The 17,117-nt window shown below is 37.2% G+C and overlaps 2 protein-coding genes across 2 annotated transcripts; both read right to left on the reverse strand.

The window, feature by feature from the left end:
* Positions 1-3,122: 3,122 nt before the first annotated feature.
* On the reverse strand, positions 3,123-4,685 carry LOC116015840. Its single transcript, XM_031256006.1, has one exon. The coding sequence runs from the start codon at positions 4,683-4,685 to the stop codon at positions 3,123-3,125; it is 1,563 nt and encodes a 520-aa protein (XP_031111866.1).
* Positions 4,686-7,427: 2,742 nt separating this feature from the next.
* Positions 7,428-11,923, reverse strand: LOC116016429 (LEAF RUST 10 DISEASE-RESISTANCE LOCUS RECEPTOR-LIKE PROTEIN KINASE-like 2.1). Its single transcript, XM_031256685.1, has 3 exons — positions 11,146-11,923; positions 10,970-11,014; positions 7,428-8,647 (listed from the first exon to the last, which is right to left on the reverse strand). Exons 1-3 carry the CDS (start codon positions 11,855-11,857, stop codon positions 7,551-7,553), a joined length of 1,854 nt encoding a protein of 617 aa, XP_031112545.1. The 5' UTR covers positions 11,858-11,923; the 3' UTR covers positions 7,428-7,550.
* Between the last annotated feature and the right edge of the window lie 5,194 nt (positions 11,924-17,117).

Genomic DNA, 17,117 nt, shown 5'->3' on the forward strand with positions numbered 1-17,117 from the left:
AATCATACTAAGCATAATTCAGAAAATTTCAGCTTGGTGCAGTCCGAAAGATTGAGCCGGTAAAAATAGTTCCCGAACTCTTTTTCACTTGAAATTTTTATGGTAGAACCCCAACTCATAGTACTTGATGTCCATAAAAAGTTTTGGTCATTTTGGTCCACGAATAAACACAGAAAATTCCATCTTTGCCCTTGGCAGTGTGCTGTCCGGAATTTTTCTCTCTCTGGACCAGTTTTGGAGAAAAATTCGAAAACCATACTTATACTACTCCGATCATTATGAAATTTTATATGCGGGTTCTACACTTATAGAACTACATGCCTAAAAAAAATAGGATCAAAATACCTTACCAATTTTTCCCAATAAATCTCGGAAGTTACTGCCAGAATCTATCCTGATTTCTTTCAATATTTCCACAAGTATAAGCCTATGTGGACATAAATATAACATATACATGCATATCCAAGCTATGAACATGTATACAAAAATATTTCCAAAGCTCAAAAACACCATATTTCAACCAAATAATCAATTATCCAAATTCAATTGACTAATCCAACTTAAGGGATTCCTTACCTCAATCGGGTTTCTAATCCTTGTAGAAGACTTTTGGAGTTGATTCCTCCAATTTCACCTTAAAATCCTAGGATCAAAATCAACACCATAACAACAAATATAAAGAAACTAAGCTCAGATTCAAGTGCTAGGAAGGAATACAAAGCTTTCTACCGAATAAAATTGGAATCTTACCGAACAATTTGAGAGTTGTGAACAAAGCTTGGCTATGGTTTTAATGGAGGAAAATGGTGAAAACCATCTCTCTTTCTCTCTTTGTGATTTCGGCAATGGGAAGAAGAAAAGGGAAACAAATGGCTTTTATACTCACATCACACATAATTGGCTTATGTGATAAGATTAAGAAAAAAATAATAAAATAATAAAATATCTTCCAACTTATCAGTTGGGGTCCAAACAGATAAAGTTTCGGTAGAAAATAATCCAGATAGAATAATTTCCGAAACTAAAAATTTATTCCAGACTAACCCTCAAAATTGGGCTAGGTTCGGTACACCGCGAAATTTAGCAATGTACAATCAAAATAAATTTTCGCTGCTATGAGCTGATTTAATTAAATAGGAAATTCAAGAATAATAGTATGGTGTCTAATAATTCATTTCCTAGGACAAACGGGTCCGAACACCAGCTCCTAAAATTTTTACGGTTCGTGACCGGTACGTAGGTTCGCAGCTTAATAACAACTATACTCACTTATAAAAATTCTTTTGAAATATCTGAAGATCATAACTTAGGAATGTCAACGCCTTAGGATAATGTTAATAAAATACAGGGTATTACATTTGTCTTCCCGGAATGAAGCTGGACTGGTGTGTACCTACCAATTTCCTTGATATGAATTTAAGACGTGAGGACATTGCCTTAGTTAGTATTTTGTATGACACATTACATAAACCTATTGGGCGAAGTTGATTCACAGATTTCGGCATCGGGACTTTAGGAATAAGGGTGATTATAGTATCATTACAGCCTTGAGGGAGATTCCCCTCTGTGAAGAAATTTAGAGCAAAGTTAAGAATGCTACCACCTGTAACCTCCCATGATTTCTGGTAAAATCCAGCGCTGAATCCATCCGGACCTGGAGCTTTACATGGGTTCATGTCAAACAGGGCACCTTTGATCTCCTCGGGTTGAAAGGGCCGATTCACCTCCTGCCAGTCTTGGTTGGATAGAGCTGGAAAGAGACCATGCGGTAAAAGCCGAGGGTTGGTGTTGTGTGCATCTGAGAATAGTCGCTCAAAATGTGACTGAACGTGAGCAATTAGTAGGTTCTTCTCCGTGATCCATTCTCCATTTTGGGACCGAAGAGACACAATTTTAGCTTTATTCTTCTTAATTGAGGTCGCTGTATGGTAGTACTTTTTGTTGCAGTCTCCTGATGTAATCCACTCTTCCCTTGAACGTTGAAACCATATCAGTTCTTCCTGGTATTGGGTCTCTTGGAGTTCCTTCCTCAGTTTCCTATCTAACCTTAATAAGTCGTTTCTGGCGTGGACTGATAGGCTGCGTTGGACTCCTCTAATCCTAGCTAGGAGACGTTTCTTCTTATGGAAGACGTTGCCAAACGTGTTTCTGTTCCATGCTGATAGAGCTGCTGCCATTACCGGTTTATTTTCTTCTAAGGGTTTTCCTAATGACCAGTTATTTCTGACACAATTGATAAAATCTTCATGAGTGGCCCAGGCCATGTTGAATCTGAAGGGCTTCTTTTCTGTAACCACTGGATTAGGGTTGCATGATACTAGCAACGGTAAGTGATCTGAGTTTATCATAGGGAGATGTTCTACTGATGCATGGGGAAATCTAATTTTCCAATCCACATTGCTCAGAGCCCGGTCTAGCCTGGCCCCTCTAAAGGTGGACGAGTCAATACCCCTCATCCAGGTAAATTTCTGCCCTGTGAAGCCTAGATCAATAAGCCCTTCACTGAAAATCCAGTTATTGAAATCTGCACACCTTGACGAGTTGAAGCAGGCTGCGTTACTGACTTCATCGATGCTAGTTACTGAATTAAAGTCGCCACATGCCAACCAGCAGGATTGGGGGCTGAAAATAGATGTAAGCTCTGAAAATAGTCTTCTTCGCAAGGATAGGTTGGGACTGCCATACACGAGTGATAGCGCCCAAGGTAAGCAGTTCCCTTCCTTTACCTGTAGATTGACGAATTGTGGGTGTGTACTAACTACTTGGACCTCTAAGGTATGATTCCAGAACACCCATATTCCACCCGAGAAGCCTACCGCCTCCACTCTAACCCATTCTTCAAATCCAAAGCTAATGCAAATACGGTTAGCTTGATCGCCCGACACTTTTGGTTCAAAAAGACATACCAAATCTGGCTTGTAAGTCCTGCAAAACTGTTTAAGGGTGCGTCTAAAAGTTTTAGACGTAGCTCCTTGGCAATTCCATATGATGCATATCATTTAAAGAAAAACAAAACCAAACAAAACGGTGCTCAAGAGCACGGGCGATCGTCCATTTCTAAATCCGAATGGTCCAATCGGCCACCATTCTCATGCATCATAGCCTCAAAGCCCTCCGTATCTTCAGCAAGGTGACGATTTGTATCCGGGGTTTTCCTTGAAAGCGAACTCAAATTCAGCTCTATGAGATGATTCCGGAACATCTTCTTTTTCCTGGAAAACCACTATGCTTGATATTTGTTTCCCGAAGTTGTGTCCTCTAATCACTGTATGTTCTGATTCGGCTGTCGCCCTCTTAGGTCCCCCACCCCTTCCCCCTCTACCTCTGGTATTGTTTCGGACAGGCTGATAGTTCTGGTTCCTTGGGGGGTATTGAGTAGTGTTTCCTTGATCTCTGGGTCTGTTGTTCGCTTGGTTGGTTCTAATTCTTGGGAGTGTTGCGGCCTTATACCGGAATGAACTGGGTGTTCCTCTTTCATCGGCTACAGCTCCACCCCCATCTTCATTCAGGCCATTAAGAGCAGCAAATCTAGACCCCGGGACCGTTTCAGCAGGGGCCGTTTTCTGGGTGTTATAGTTTCTTGGTTGATCTGGGTGGCTGGTCTCATTCCTCCTTGGCCCTCTTTTTTCTTTTCTTGCCACTAACATCCAGGCTCCAAAGTTCCCCTTAAATTTGCGAGTTGGCACATTCATCTGTCGATTCTTTTCTTGTTCGCTGCTAGCCTGATGGTCTCTATTCTGCCCAAGGTCCAAGTTCGCATTGTCCTCATTCAATGACTCCTCGGACCGGTTATTACCGCACTGACCCTGTTTATAGCCATAGATTCCGCAAGTGAAGCAAACCATGTTTATGCCCTCGTATTCGATAGGCAGAACCTCATCCTCTAGCGTGAACTTTGACAGCAGTGGTTTGGAGAGGTCTACCTCAATGCAAACTCTGGCAAACTTCCCAATCGAGACTAAGCTCGTTGTCGTATCCACCTTAACCGGGCACCCAATCTGCTTGCCAATTTTCAACAAAAACCTTTCTTCGAAATACTCGATTGGAATAGCCGGGAATCGTGCCCATACCAGTAGTTTGCTTAACTTGTTCTTATAGGGATGGAAGTTAGGTTCCCATTCCTGAACAGTGAGGTAATGGCCCAGGATGATCCACGGGCCTTCGAATTTTGCGAATTCATAGTCTCTTTGGGACTCGAACTTCGCCACGAAGTAATCTTGATCCAAGGCAATTAGGTCGAAGCTGGCTTCTGATATCCACAATTTCTGTAATCTATGCAATAGGTAAGAGTAGCTAACCTTCCTTCCAAGAACTCTGAGGATAAGAGAACGCCGCCATGGGCGTCGTAACCGCTCCTTCTCCTCCTTCGTAACTGGGATTCTTGGCCAATTAGGGTCCATCTTGTCCTCCTCCATAGCTTCCTCGTCAGAGCATACCTCCGTATTGATGGGGTCAGCGTGGATTGACTTGCCCCAGGCTGGATTCGGGGTTTCTACCGGTGTACCCCACTGAACAGATTCTGGGGAATTGAGTCCGGCAGAGAGTGGCGTTTCTTGAACCATTTCTTCGGTAGAGCTCGGCAACGGTTTCTCCATCATGTCTCGTCCCCTTTTGGGTTTCTTCGAGTTACGCGGCGTCAGATCAGCTGCCGTCGGCGATTGAGCGGTCGCCGACGGCGAAGACATCTCTTTAATCGGCTCCGTCGTTACTTCATTATTTTGGAGCGAATCTGCTGTCAATTAACCAAGCATTTGTTGTGCGCTAACTTCACATAAATTCTTTGGTTGTGTGGACTTTTTTTTATTAATTTGTATCATTATGTTATTAAAATTTCAATAAATTTTAATACTTATTATGTATCTGTAAATTAAATGATTTTATTGTAAATTGTTAATTAAATAAAATTACATCATATGTTACTTGTGCTATATTAATGATGACATGGCACCTCTTTCGCTTTCCAAAAAGTCCGGCGTGCCACGGTGGACTGCAGCGCCAGATTGCCAGAACCACCATGGATTTTCCTTCACAGAAATTCAAAGAGAGAGAGAGAGAGAGAGACAGCATACAAAGCGTTACTGTAAAGGATTGTTAATTAAATAAAATTACATCATATGTTACTTGTGCTATATTAATGATGACATGGCACCTCTTTCGCTTTCCAAAAAGTCCGGTGTGCCACGGTGGACTGCCACGCCAGATTGCCAGAACCACCATGGATTTTCCTTTACAGAAATTCAAAGAGAGAGAGAGAGAGAGAGAGCATACAAAGCGTTACTGTAAAGGACCGTTTGGTACGTTTTCCACAATCACATTATTGAATAACATGATTTCAAGAATTCATTTCAGTGGTACCAAACGCCTCCCCTAAAAGCCATCCTTTCGTTCCCCCTTGGCTACCTGGCTCACCATGTCTATATATATTGGCTGAAAATATCAAACAAAACACTAATCCTTTACCGGCGATTTTGGAAACGAACTGAAAATGGGTCGGAGCGGAGATGAGGAGCAAAAGAATGGGTTACTGGAGGCGAGATTACTGGATAGAGATGAGGAAGAAAGAGCGTACGAGTCCTCGGAGAAAGTCCACATCGTGGGAGTCGACGAGGCGGAAACCGAGGAAGAGGACTATACGAAAACGCCGCCGTTTTCATGGAAGAAGCTGTGGCTTTTCACGGGGCCCGGGTTTTTGATGAGCATTGCTTTTTTGGACCCGGGGAACCTGGAGAGCGATCTTCAGGCGGGTGCGAACTCTATTACAAAGCAGTATCTGTTCATAACTACTTTCTCAACCAATTGAAGCACAAGAGTCAGCATCGCCTCCACGCCCCATGTGGCATCACCTTATTAACCTAAGTGATCTTCCAACACCTTTTTGAGAAAAGATGGTTGATACCCAAGGGCCCACACGCCCTGACCCGAGAAAGTATTTGGGAGGATGTAAATAATAGTAACTCAACTGAACACAAATGCCTTAATTAAGAGTGTACTCATACTGCTTAGTAGACACTAATGTTTCTCGTAAACCATTCATTTTGTATAGTTAGCTTCCACTGCCGCAGATGAGACTCGATCTCGGGTCTTTCCAGACCAAACTTCACCCTAGTAACCAATTGAGCTGCCATGCAGGCTCTCTTATTCAATCTTAACTTCACAACTTCCGGCGCACACTTTGTTCTATGCTTGGGGCCAAGTCTTCCTTTTCTAGGCATAGAGAATTAAGTGCTTATTCAAATTCAAATATGTTTGTTGTCTGTTATCTGTTATGACCCTAGATAGGGTTGTAACCAATATGAAAGTTTTCGAGCAGGTTCTGACTCCAAACCATATTCGAGTCATGGCAAACTCTAATTTTACACTTTGAACATATGAGAGCTTCAATAAGAATAAGACGAATAAAGAAGAACATAAACAAGAATATTATACTTCTTCTTATAATTCATATACAATGGACCTATTTATACTATATTACTAACACCTATTGACAGGGTAATTGGGTATCCGACCCGGAACTATTGGCAGCACCCAAGACACCTCACCCCTCAGCATCAATGCTCAACGGTTCAACTCCTCAGCATTGATGGCCAACGTTCAGCTCCTCAGCATTGATGACAGACGTTCAGCTCCTCAGCATTCAACACCTCAGGTACTGATGTCCAACGATCAACTCTTCATGAATGCTCCATTACTGAGCTGAAGGGAATAAAAAGGCTCACAACCACATAGTGAAGGGGGGACACTTCTTACACTTCTTACTAGACAATAGATATTACATTCACTTGTACACGGAGCACTACGCTCAATATTGTTCTCAAGTACTCAAACACTGTACCATCTTACTTCAATAATACTCAGATTACATACCCGGTAATCTATTATTACCGTCACCTATAATAATTGTTACAATAATTATTCTAATTATACAAGGTAATGTTGCGCTTTATTATTATATACATAATTTCCTTCTAATATATAATCAATTCTCTTTTAATTACACATCTTAATTATTGACAATTTCCTTTAATTTCAACCTCTTCCCTAATTAAGTCACCAATTATTTTTTTCCTTTTATCTGTAGCACTCTCTACCCCATCAAAAAGCACATTGATCTCAACTTGTAAAGAGTGATAAAATAGAACAATATGAGACGTACAAGGATGAGAATAGGAATAAGTATCTCTGCAAAGTACTCCAGTTTAATTTATCTCTAATGCAATTAGTAATGACTAATTTCTGCTTGTTCGTGGTTTATGAGAGACATATTACATACTTCATGGTTTGAAGTATGGGTTATAAATCTTATAATTAAGATGATTTAGTTTGACTGGCATTGATTTGTAAAGACTACACTATGAACCCCTCAAAAGTTTCATTCACGCTATATATTGTATCAAATGGTTCTCAGATTTTAATTAATATACCAAATATGGACCAAACACACATAAGTATATTCAAAAAGTATAAATTAAAGGAAAGTATAAAGTATACACAAATATATTTTGCACCTTTTCTTTACATAGTTAAAAACTAATTGAAAGAAAATGCTAAGATTAATGTATAGTAGATGAATTTGCTTCAGTTGATGCAGAAGAATACAAGTAGGGCTTTGGAGGAAATGGCAAAGAGTTCACACTGCTATCCAACATTTCCAATGCCTTACTTATTGATGGCCTGATTGAAGGATCAACATGGATGCACCAGAAACCAACCATGATCATCTTTCTGGCATATTCTTTATCCTCTTCATTTGTAATTCCTTTCAATCCTAACTCTTTATCAAGTTCAATCCGACTGTAGATCCAGTGCGGAAAATAGATTTCGCTACTACGATCTACATCCTTCTCAACGTTCCTTCTGCCACCGACCATCTCTAGTACCATCATCCCAAAGCTATACACATCAGCCTTATGAGAGACCACTCCAAAGTGTCTGCATGCAACTTCTGGAGCAACATATCCAATTGTTCCCCGAGCACCAGTTATTGACACAAAGCTCTCTTTTGTTGTGTGCAGTTTTGCAAGACCGAAGTCTGAGATTTTTGGGCAAAAATCTTCATCCAGAAGAATATTATGTGGCTTTATATCAAAGTGTAAGATTTGTGTTCTACAGCCACGGTGTAGGTACTCTAGTCCCCTAGCAATGCCAATTGCTATTTTATGCAAGGTTGACCATCCTAATTGACGGTCTATCTTGACTCTTCCATCATAAATGAACTTTTCAAGTGATCCATTAGGCATGAATTCATAGAGCAAAGCTCTTTTGTCGCCCTCAAAACAGAATCCTAACAATGATACAATATTAATATGTGAAGTTCTGCTAATGCTTGCTACCTCATTGATAAACTCTTCCCCACCACCTTTTGCTTCCTTTAGTAACTTGACTGCAACAAAAGCTCCACTAGGTAATTTTCCCTTGTACACAAAACTATAGCCTCCTTCACCCAACTTATTTCTGAATGAATTTGTCATTCTTTTGATTTCTAAATAACTATACCTTTTCGGATATAATGAACCATTACTTTTCAAGAAGGCTTCTATGTTTCGTTCATCTTGAGTTTTCAGAAATTCCATGGATATTTGGCTAAAGAAATACCTTCCAATACAGAGAAGCATAAGCACTAAAATTGCAACCCCAATAGCGGAAGCAGCTGCAATTATTGCCAAAAATGTGAATCATTTAATTGCTCCTTTTAATTAAAACATATAATAATTTCAGTAGGAATTACTTGCTCCTCTTATATAAGTTAGTTAATTAGTTAGATTTATATCATAATAGGTTAATATTTGAAGGATTATAGAATTACACATAGTTTTTTTCTACAATATCAATAGTTTCAGTACAAGATCAGTGCGTGCTAACATTAATGTACAATATAATACATATATTATATTTAATTGTACTTGGTACTATACTATAAAAAATTCTCATGCATTAATTTCATATGATAAATATTTAGATAGAAATATACTGATATTCAAATAATTATATTAAATTAGGATAAAAATTAATATATTGCGATCAAGACATTGTAAATAAAGTCCACAGAATTGTATACAACTAACATTGAAGCACACAAATGTGTTAAAAGCTTTCATATTAATTAAAAAAATCTGAGTTCTCTTATTTTGGTGGCAATTTTAAATTTAATCTCAACTTTTATCATTTAACATCTTAGACTATCATATTTTCGACATTTTTGTCCTTCTCAATGACTTTTCCGATGAAACTCTATTTTAGACAAGGGTATTTTCGTCTCTTCAATATTTTAAATTATTTTCCTAATGAGTTAATTCCAGTGGAGGTCCATTATCTTTGGTGAGAATTTCAAATTTAGTCACAAACAATTGTTTAACAATTTAACAACCTATCATATTTTGGACACTTTTGGTCCTTCCAATGACTTTTTCTAGTGAAACCCTATTATATTTTAGGCAAGGGTATTTTTGTCTTTTCAATTTATTTTTAAATTTCTGGTTTTTTCCGCCGTTTTATTTTCAATTTTTTGTCTCTTCAATCATGGATTGCATCATCTCCTTCACCCGACTCTTGTCTTCATCTCCTTCAACCAACCCCAAATCGTCCTCCTTCACTCGCCATACCAATTAACTACGCGAGCACCTTTGGGTGCGGTGGAACATTTTACAACGCAGTTGGAAAGCTCAGGATGTCGCCACCTCGTTGGCTTCAGTCTAACCACTATTATTTTAGTTCCTAATTTTGTATCATCTACTATAGCTGTAGAGCAAAAACAAATTAATAAAAAAAAAAAGAAAAAAAAAAGGAAAGGAATCTCTTATTTGTCATCAGAAATACCCTTTCCTAAAATTGAGTGCAGTGGAACATTTTAAATCGCAATTGAAAAGCTCAGGATGTCGCCACCTAGTTGGCTTCAGTCTTACCACTATTATTTTAGTTCCTAATTATGTATCATGTACTATAGTTGTAGAGCAAAAAAAAAAAAAAGAAAAAAAAATGGTAAAGGAATCTCTTCTTTGTCATCAGAAATACCCTTTCTTAAAATTGGTTTTCACTGAAAAGAGTCATTGAGAAGACAAAAAATGTCCAAAATATGATAGTCTGGAGTATTAAAAGACAAAAACGATTGTCTAGGACTAAATTTAGAAATTCCAAGAAAGACAAGTGACCTCTAATGAAATTAACTCATTTTGGAAAATGAAAAAAAAGAAACTAAAATGAAGAGACAAAAACACATTTGCATAGAATAAGGTTTCACTGGAAAAGTCATCGTAATGATCAAAAGTATCCAAAATATAATAGTCTAGGGTGAAATGACAAAAATGATAGTTTGAAACTAAATTTGGAATTGCTACCAAAGGCAAGAGACCTCCGTGATACATTTATATAGCAGTCAATGATGAAAGAGTTAATACCATTTGGGGTCTTTCGAATAACGGTTTTGACACGTTTAGTCCTAAAATTTCAAATTGGTCATCCGTGGTACTTCGACTTTCAAAGTGTTACCATCCTAGTCCAAGTTAACCATCGATGGCCATTCAATTATCATATTTTAATTAGCTATAGGGTCCTTCTAGGAGGACCACGGTTGGTTACATTTTGAAAGTTGAAAGATCATAGATAGTTAACTTAGACTACAAATGGTAACAATTTGAAAGTTACCTTGAAAGACTATGTGTGGTCAATTTGAAAGTTCAGGACTAAACGTGACAAAATAAATATACTCGGAGGACCTCATATCATCTTAACTCTTGATGAAAAGTATAATATTTATGATGAAAAGTGTAATATTAATCAATGTTTTTTTTTTTTGAAAAAATATTAATCAATTTTAATTTGATTGTTACTTATGATGGAAAATATAATACTTATGCAAAAAGTATAATATTTTTGAGAAAATATGTAATACTTTTAAATTAAAATATAATATTTGGAGATTCAAGAGTTTTGTATGAGAAAAAAATGTAATACTAGATTAGAGATAGGTACCTACCTACTAGGATGAGAATGACCTTGGTTGGCTCATTTTTCCCTGCATCTGAAGCAGATAAGGCAAGGGTTAACTTCCATATTTGGATCTTTTAACTTTCACAACCTCAGCAAAAATTATGATGACAGTAAATCCAACTTTTCTTCACATGTAAATAACAGTTCAATTTGGTCCCATACCTTCTTCACAATGAAACGCGTTATCGCCGTCCGTTAAACATCGCCCCCCTTTGTAATGACACTCAACACAACTTTCCGACAACTTCCAGCCTATAAGAATCGAAGAATTTAATTTCCCAAATAAGTCACTGGCGTTGGATGTTCTGTTAAACGGCAATCGAACAGCCGAACACTCCGCAGGAAGACCCCCACCCGGTAGAGTTCGATTGTCCTCCTCGCTATAGTACAAGCTGAAGCCTTCGCAGCTGTTATAGCTTTTGTATCCTCGGAAATAATCATCAATCTTGTGAAACCCAACGTTGGAAGTTCGATTGCACTTGTAAAACATCGTAGTGAGCCCGAATTCGAAGGAAATGGAAGGAGAGCTGGGAATTGAGATTCCTCTGTGGAAAACGTTGCAACTTCGTTTCCGCAGGTATTTGTCTAGAAGTGGGTCAAAGAGCAGCATAAGTTGTTCCACAGTAATTAGAACTTCGTATTGGTGTTGGCCCAACGCGATTTTTGGGTATGGAGTGGCGCCACACGCTAAGCTGTACAGCCCGCATTCTGGTCGGGACAGATTATTATTGGTGAATGGAAAACTCAGGTTTCGCAGGTTTCCACAGGAGAATAGTTTGGGGCAGATTGATTGGGGTTTGCTTTCTGCTACTAACTGAAGAAACAAAAGGAAGCAAACGAAACGTAGATGTGTGGGCATGCTGAGCTCTGGCATAGCAAAACATATACATACAATGAAGTGGAAGAAATTAAAGTTGAAAAGTTGGCACTCAAAATCTGATCTGATCTTCTTGGTTCGTGTTTTCTGTACGTGGCGTGAATTCTATCTCAAAAAGTATCTTAACAGTAGGTGGGGTACGTCGTCAATCATTATAGTATTATGACCCACCTTAGAAGGTAGACCAGTGAAATAAAGTACATTTTTTATATAGTAAAGATACGTTTTTTGATACCAAAAATATATTACTTGGTATACTATCAAATAATGAATTTTTAGTATATAAGTAGTAAACATTCAATACATTAAAAATAGATATTTATTCATGCATATGGTCCACAATATAATTTTCATTGTTACGTATGTAAGCCCATATAGAGACAAATGAGGGCAAATCATACCATGGACTATGCTCCACATTGTATTGTGTGGATCCTGATTCAAAATGATATTCAAATTATATATCTACAATTGCCACATAGGCAAATTAAGGTTCACACAGCTGTGTGAACCACAATCCAAAACGACGTCCCTGAATTTTATGAGTTAGAATAATGTACATTATGTGTTAGAATAATGTATATTATGAGTTATAAAAATGTACACTGTAGCGGGTCGCATGAAAAAAAAAGTGCAAAATAACGTTGTTTTTGTACCGTGGTCCACACAGTTATGCAGATCGTAATGTGTCTACAATTATAAGATTATGTATTTATAAATAAATTGAAGACGCATGATATGTTAACTCTACAAACATATATATTATGCAATTAACATATTGTGTGCATTTAGTTAACAAATTATGTATTTTCAATTTATTTGCAGACACATAATTTATTAATTGAATATACATTAGATGTTACTTGATGACACAATTTTTGAATTAGGATCCAAATACAAGGTGGACCTAGCACATGGTATAACAATTGACTAAGGAATATACTATCTTTCTTTTTCATTTACTGCCAAGCTAAAAACGAGACAAACAATTACTTGAGATTTAATGAACCATTGTTAAAATGCTAAGGTGTTTCAACAAAAATAATTTTTCATTCTATGCAAAAGTGTCAATAATGTTCTGATTGATTAAAAAAACAAAAGCTACAAATTTTATCTTCTTTCTCTAATATATAATGAGTTAATTCCAGCAAAGGTCCCCCGACTATTGTGATTTTCCAAATTTGATCCTTGTCTTTTAATTTGGACGAATTAAACCCTTAACTATCAAAAACGTTCCTCCATTAGTCCTTCTGTGAACCTAGTCTTAATTTGCCGTTTAGAACAGGGGTAAAATAGTCTTTCACCGATAACAATTGTCCTGGACTACCTAGACTGACCCGGTAGGAGAAAATTTCTTCAAGATAATCAATCCTTAGAAGAGTTAAGGCTGGAAATATGCAGAAACTTTCAAGCCATGATGAGAACACTAATACATAGATGCCAAGACCACCTGTTGGGACGCATTAAGGAAAAAGTGTGAGAATACCATTTTCATAAACTTCAAACTGTTGAAAACCATTCATAAAGAAGCTCTTTAACATGGAAAATTTTAGTTAAATCATTATTTCTTTCTTCCCATATTCTCTGAACTGTCAGATTAATATTTCTCCTTAGCACCTTCTAACTCTTGTCTGAGCATATATATATATATATATATATATAAAACTCTGTGTAGCCGGTAGAAAGCGTGTCGGCACCATCGCCGGAGATTTTACGCTTTTAAAGCAGTGTTTTAAAGAAACACCCATAGATTATATTCTAGTTCATCTGTTCGCATTATCACTGCCTATCGTCCAGCTTCTTTGTTCGCATCATCATTGTCGTTCGCGTTCGCATCACTGCCTTCGCATCATCTCGTGTTTGCAGAAGCTTTGTGCCAGTGTATTAAATTTCTCAACATTGTTTTGTTTTGTAGTTGGTTTGCAGTGGACCATGCTAAGCACCCTCCCCCGAACTTACAATGTTGTAGTCATCCAAGAAAGATAGTCCATATACCCCACCCAAATGAGCTCCCTTGATCGTAGTTCTATCAGGCTTCCTCACTTCATATACAATGAAACATGTATCTAGAGATCCAGTTGCTACCTTGCTATTGTCAGGGCTCCCTTAACGTGCAAAACAAGTTTCTCAGGATTTTAAAACGATGTAATGTATGCTACCAAAATCCATAAACAAAGCAAATTAAACATTAAGTACCTCACAAAAAGTACGATATCGCAGGCAACATCCTCTCTGTTCACATCGCCTGAGGCGAACATGGACAAATCTGGAGAGTAATAAATGACAGTGATAGCTCAAAGAGGATGAAGAAGATAGTAGGCATATGAAAAGACTGTTTTACCCCTAATTTAAACGGCAAACAAACGTTAGATTCACGGAAGGACCGATGGAGGAACACTTTTGATAGTGAAGGGTTTAATTCGTCCAAATTAAAAGACGAGGACCAAATTTGAAAAATCACAATAGTCGAAGGACCTTGGCTGGAATTAACTCAATAGGCATATGACATGTGTTTTATTTCCTGGTTGATAGCACATTTATCATTTCTTTCAAATGAAATCCGAATGAATCTTTGTTAGGAAACTCAGCTCTTTAAGTATGTTCAATTACACTTTCCTATAAATAAGTTTTTTTTAGAGTTAATACCATCTGAGATCCTCCGAGTTTAGTGATTTCACCATGCTTAATCCTAAACTTTCAAATTGATCTATGTGATCCTTCGACTTTCAAATTCCAACCAACCGTAGTCCTACCGTTACTTTCAACCGTTTAGGCTGTCAAAAATAAGTGCAAAATCGTCCTTTTAGTCCATAATAGCCCAAATCTTTTGTCTCCGGCGAACTCCTGAATACCTTTAAACTCCTCAACAACAACATCCAACACGATAGGGTTTGTCTCAAAATAAACAATGGTTTGTGGTCCGACCTCCCGGAACCCTAATTTCCCAACTACAAACGCAAATAGATACAGCAGAATCGGTTGCTCCATCACGAATTCCTCCACAATCCGATGATCTGCACTAGAACGCTCCAGGCATTTGGTTTTCACATTCTGTTTAGCTTGTTTTATCATGCCAAAACCTCGTACTGAGTTATTATTAATACCGTCGACATTCTGCTTTCCGGTGAAGTTACCGTATTGTTTAGTAGAAAACTTGCATCACAACCCTATAGATAATACATTAACACACATATCAACATGTTTCACAATGTAGTTACAGGAAATAATTTTTATTTTTTTTTGAAAAAAAAACTATCATCGCCGACACTAGGGGCCACCTTTCTACGTGCTTCACGGATCTGGTTTTCCAGAGAACTAAGACTTGCGTCTAGTCTTTGTGCTTCAGTAGGTTGAAAAAGCATGTATGAAGAGATACTACATTGTAATGGAGTCAATAGTACCTAAAAAAGACTTTCGCCTAGTCGGAGATCGAAACGGTGAGGGATTGGCCGAGGACTGAGTTCGGCAGAGAAGAGGAGAGCGAAAAGGGAAGCGAAGAAAGTGAGAATGGGTCAATAACGATGGAGACAAAGGATTTGGGCTATTATTTTGCCCTTATTTTGATGGCCTAAACGGCTAAAAGTAACGGTATGACTATGACTGGTTGAAATTTGAAAGTCAAAAGATCACAGACGTCAATTTGAAAGTTTAGGACTAAACATGACGAAACTACCAAACTCGGAGGACCTCAAATGGTATTAACTCAATTTTTTTTATTACCGTAACTTTAGTAACAAGCCAACAACAGAGAACAACAAATTAAAATTTAGAGTTAAATTAAATTCATAAGTGGTGCTCAAACTTTGGATATAGTTTGGGCCACACTTGTGTGAAACCTTCTCACAGATCTTTATCTGTGAGACAGGTTGGGTCAAGTCAGATCAACATGCAAATGTCATACTTATATGCGCAAATGTAATACTAATCAAGGATAAAATGTTTCTTACTTCTAAAGTTCTCAGGGAAAATGTAATACTTTTGAGGAAAAATATAATAATTTTACATTTTGATGTAAAAGTATTATATTTTTCATTAAAATATTACATTTTTTCTAGCTAATAAGTAATGTTGACAAGTGTTTGTTAATTATAAAGGAAAATATAATACTTTTGAAAAAAAATGTAATACTTTTAAATCAAAGAGTAAAAGTATTACATTTTCGCTTAACAATATTACATTTTTTTATATAAGTAATAAACATTTTATTTCTAATTAGTATTATATTTGTGCGTATAATTTTTTGCCTAATTTCAATTTTAGTATTTAATTTGGACAATTTTAGTGCTCAAGTATTGATTCCTTTTCAATTGAGAAAAAAAGTCAGCAACTTCTCACTCTGATTTGGCCTGATTTGAACTGAACAATCTATGCCACTCTGAAGTTGCGAAGCAAAAACGACCTTTGGCGGTTCCTTCGCAACGAAGATTTGGGGTTGCCAAAACTCCACAATATGGTATATCATTATCTATTCCACTCTGAATTTATATTCTTGTCAGCATATGCTATATTGTGTAACTCCAAATCACTCTCTCTCTCTCTCTCTCTCATATATATATATATATATATATATATATAATCCGGTTCGTGAGAACCACTCCCTAGGTAAGAACTTATGATCTAATTTAGGTTGTTCATTGGGTAACGGATGACTAAGATTTAATACATTTTCTTCATCATTTTTTATTTAATTTGAGGGGGGGAGGGGGGGGGGGGTTCGGGAATAATTTTTTTGCAATTTTTCTTTAGGTCGATTTTAGAGATTATTCTGTGATTTTTGTTGGTTGTTCTTTTTGTTTTTCCGGTGCTGGTAGTGATGGCTCAAAATGGCTTAATTTTTTTCTTCTTCTTTTTTTTTTTTGTTTTTTTTTTTGTTTTTTTGTTTTTTTTTGGTTCATTGGAGTATACTTTTTATTAGCTTTATTGATAAATCTGTGATTTTAAGAGAAGGGTGCTGCATTGGGATGCTAGGTGTGGTGCATCGTAAGACTGTAGGTTGTGCATTGGTTGGGGGCGGCATTAGGTATCTAGCTTGTTGATGTGAGGTTATGGATTATTTTATACATCTTTGTGCACTCTTGAAGTAAAAATTATACATTTTTAATAATAAATGGGTGCTTTATGTGAGGCAGTGTTGTGCATTTTGTTTGGGAACCATTCATTCTAGCAAGGAAAAGGTAAGTTGTTAGGGACCAATAATGGTTTATATTGTACGGAAGATAGATGATTTAAATAAATTCTTGTGCTTTTTTTTTTCTTG

Source organism: Ipomoea triloba, chromosome 4 (assembly GCF_003576645.1).
Source record: "Ipomoea triloba cultivar NCNSP0323 chromosome 4, ASM357664v1".
NCBI classification, from domain to species: Eukaryota; Viridiplantae; Streptophyta; class Magnoliopsida; order Solanales; family Convolvulaceae; genus Ipomoea; species Ipomoea triloba.

Bases quoted from the DNA above. Each gene is read 5' to 3' on its own strand.
- LOC116015840 (XM_031256006.1), bottom strand. From the start codon at position 4,685: ATGTCTTCGCCGTCGGCGACCGCTCAATCGCCGACGGCAGCTGATCTG.
- LOC116016429 (XM_031256685.1), bottom strand. From the start codon at position 11,857: ATGCCAGAGCTCAGCATGCCCACACATCTACGTTTCGTTTGCTTCCTT. The intron at 11,015-11,145 runs GTATGGGACCAA...TATCTGCTTCAG, and splicing joins CGCGTTTCATTGTGAAGAAG to ATGCAGGGAAAAATGAGCCA. The intron at 8,648-10,969 runs GTAGGTACCTAT...CAATAATTGCAG, and splicing joins GGTCATTCTCATCCTAGTAG to CTGCTTCCGCTATTGGGGTT.